This window comes from Cystoisospora suis (genome assembly GCF_002600585.1).
Source record: "Cystoisospora suis strain Wien I chromosome Unknown contig_13, whole genome shotgun sequence".
In the NCBI taxonomy this organism is placed as follows: domain Eukaryota; phylum Apicomplexa; class Conoidasida; order Eucoccidiorida; family Sarcocystidae; genus Cystoisospora; species Cystoisospora suis.
Genome location: NW_027152815.1, coordinates 16344 through 17555, shown reverse-complemented (window position 1 = coordinate 17555; position 1212 = coordinate 16344). Strand labels below are relative to the sequence as shown.

At 42.7% G+C, this 1212-nt stretch overlaps 1 protein-coding gene across 1 annotated transcript in view; it reads left to right on the top strand.

Moving 5' to 3' along the window:
* CSUI_000016 (dead deah box helicase domain-containing protein) overlaps positions 1-1212 on the top strand; it is a 12152-nt gene that overhangs the window by 7910 nt on the left and 3030 nt on the right. Inside the window, exons 6-7 of the mRNA XM_068060251.1 lie at positions 224-498; positions 929-997. Of these exons, the coding sequence (XP_067927775.1) occupies positions 224-498; positions 929-997 (344 nt within the window). The remainder of the gene's footprint in view (positions 1-223; positions 499-928; positions 998-1212) is intronic.

The following is a 1212-nucleotide window of genomic DNA, read 5'->3' as shown; positions in this document are numbered from 1 at the left end:
CTATCTATCTTTAATCTATCTATCTATCTATCTATCTATCTTTAATCTATCTATCTATCTTTAATCTATCTATCTATCTTTAATCTATCTTTAATCTATCTATCTTTAATCTATCTGTAGGTGTGAGAGTGCGTGATGCATGATGCCTGCAGTGGGGTAGGTGTCTTTCTCTAGGTGTGACGGTCCTCCTCCTGTTGTCCTGTCAGGATCTTTCTTTTTGTAGATGAATTACTTCAAGTTGAAGAGGAACATTATGCTCCTCTTCTTCCACGTGCCGAGCTTCTCTTGAAGAAGCATGGAGGTGAAAAAGTTTTTGCCGCTATGCTAGCTTTACTATATGGGAAGCATCGATTCCCCTTATTACCTGAAGGCAGCCATCGATACAGCGAGAGCTCAGGCCGGCATCGAGAAGATGACTCTTCCCTAGCAGCTGTCCGATCTCTTTTAACAGGAAGAAAAGGCTATGTAGCTGTCCTTGTCTATGACCCTACGCACACGGTAAAGATGAAGAAGATGAAGGGAATGTGCCAAGAAGAAAGCCATTCATGAGACCCCTGATTTGTGATAGACAAGAAAGTCTTCTTGAGCCATATCTCGACCGGTCTTCTTGTTTACTGTAGATAGATGGATTTTTCTATGTCACATATGTATCTATATCTGTAGTATGGATAGACTAACGTTGAAGAAAACGCGAGCAAGATTCTCCGTCATTCCTCCCTCCTCTCCGACGCTTGACACCTACGAGGGACAGGTTACATGTCTGGACTGAGAAGATAGAGTCATCTCTTTGTTTCATCTTTACAAAGAAGAAAAGAGAAGGTGTATGCTGGAGAGTATCATATCAGGAGCCTCCTAGAAGCCTGTCCTTCATTGCATGCATGCGGTCGTTGATTTAGCGCTTCTGTGATGTGTGTGGGTGTATGGCTAGACGTTCAAATCGACACTCGAAGTGCTTCGATACTTGAGACATCGATTGCCTACTACGGCTAGTCCCAATGTAAGTCTCTGAGGAGGAGGAGGAGGAGGACAGGGAAGGAAGGGAAAGAGTCCCTCTCGATACATGCTTTCAGAAGAGGTGAAGAGAGAGAAATCTTCTTCAAAAACGGCTCTTCTCTGACCACTTGGACAGGCGTGACAAAAAGACATAGACCGCATGTTTACATACATACATAGTCATACATACATACATATATACATACATACATAGTCATA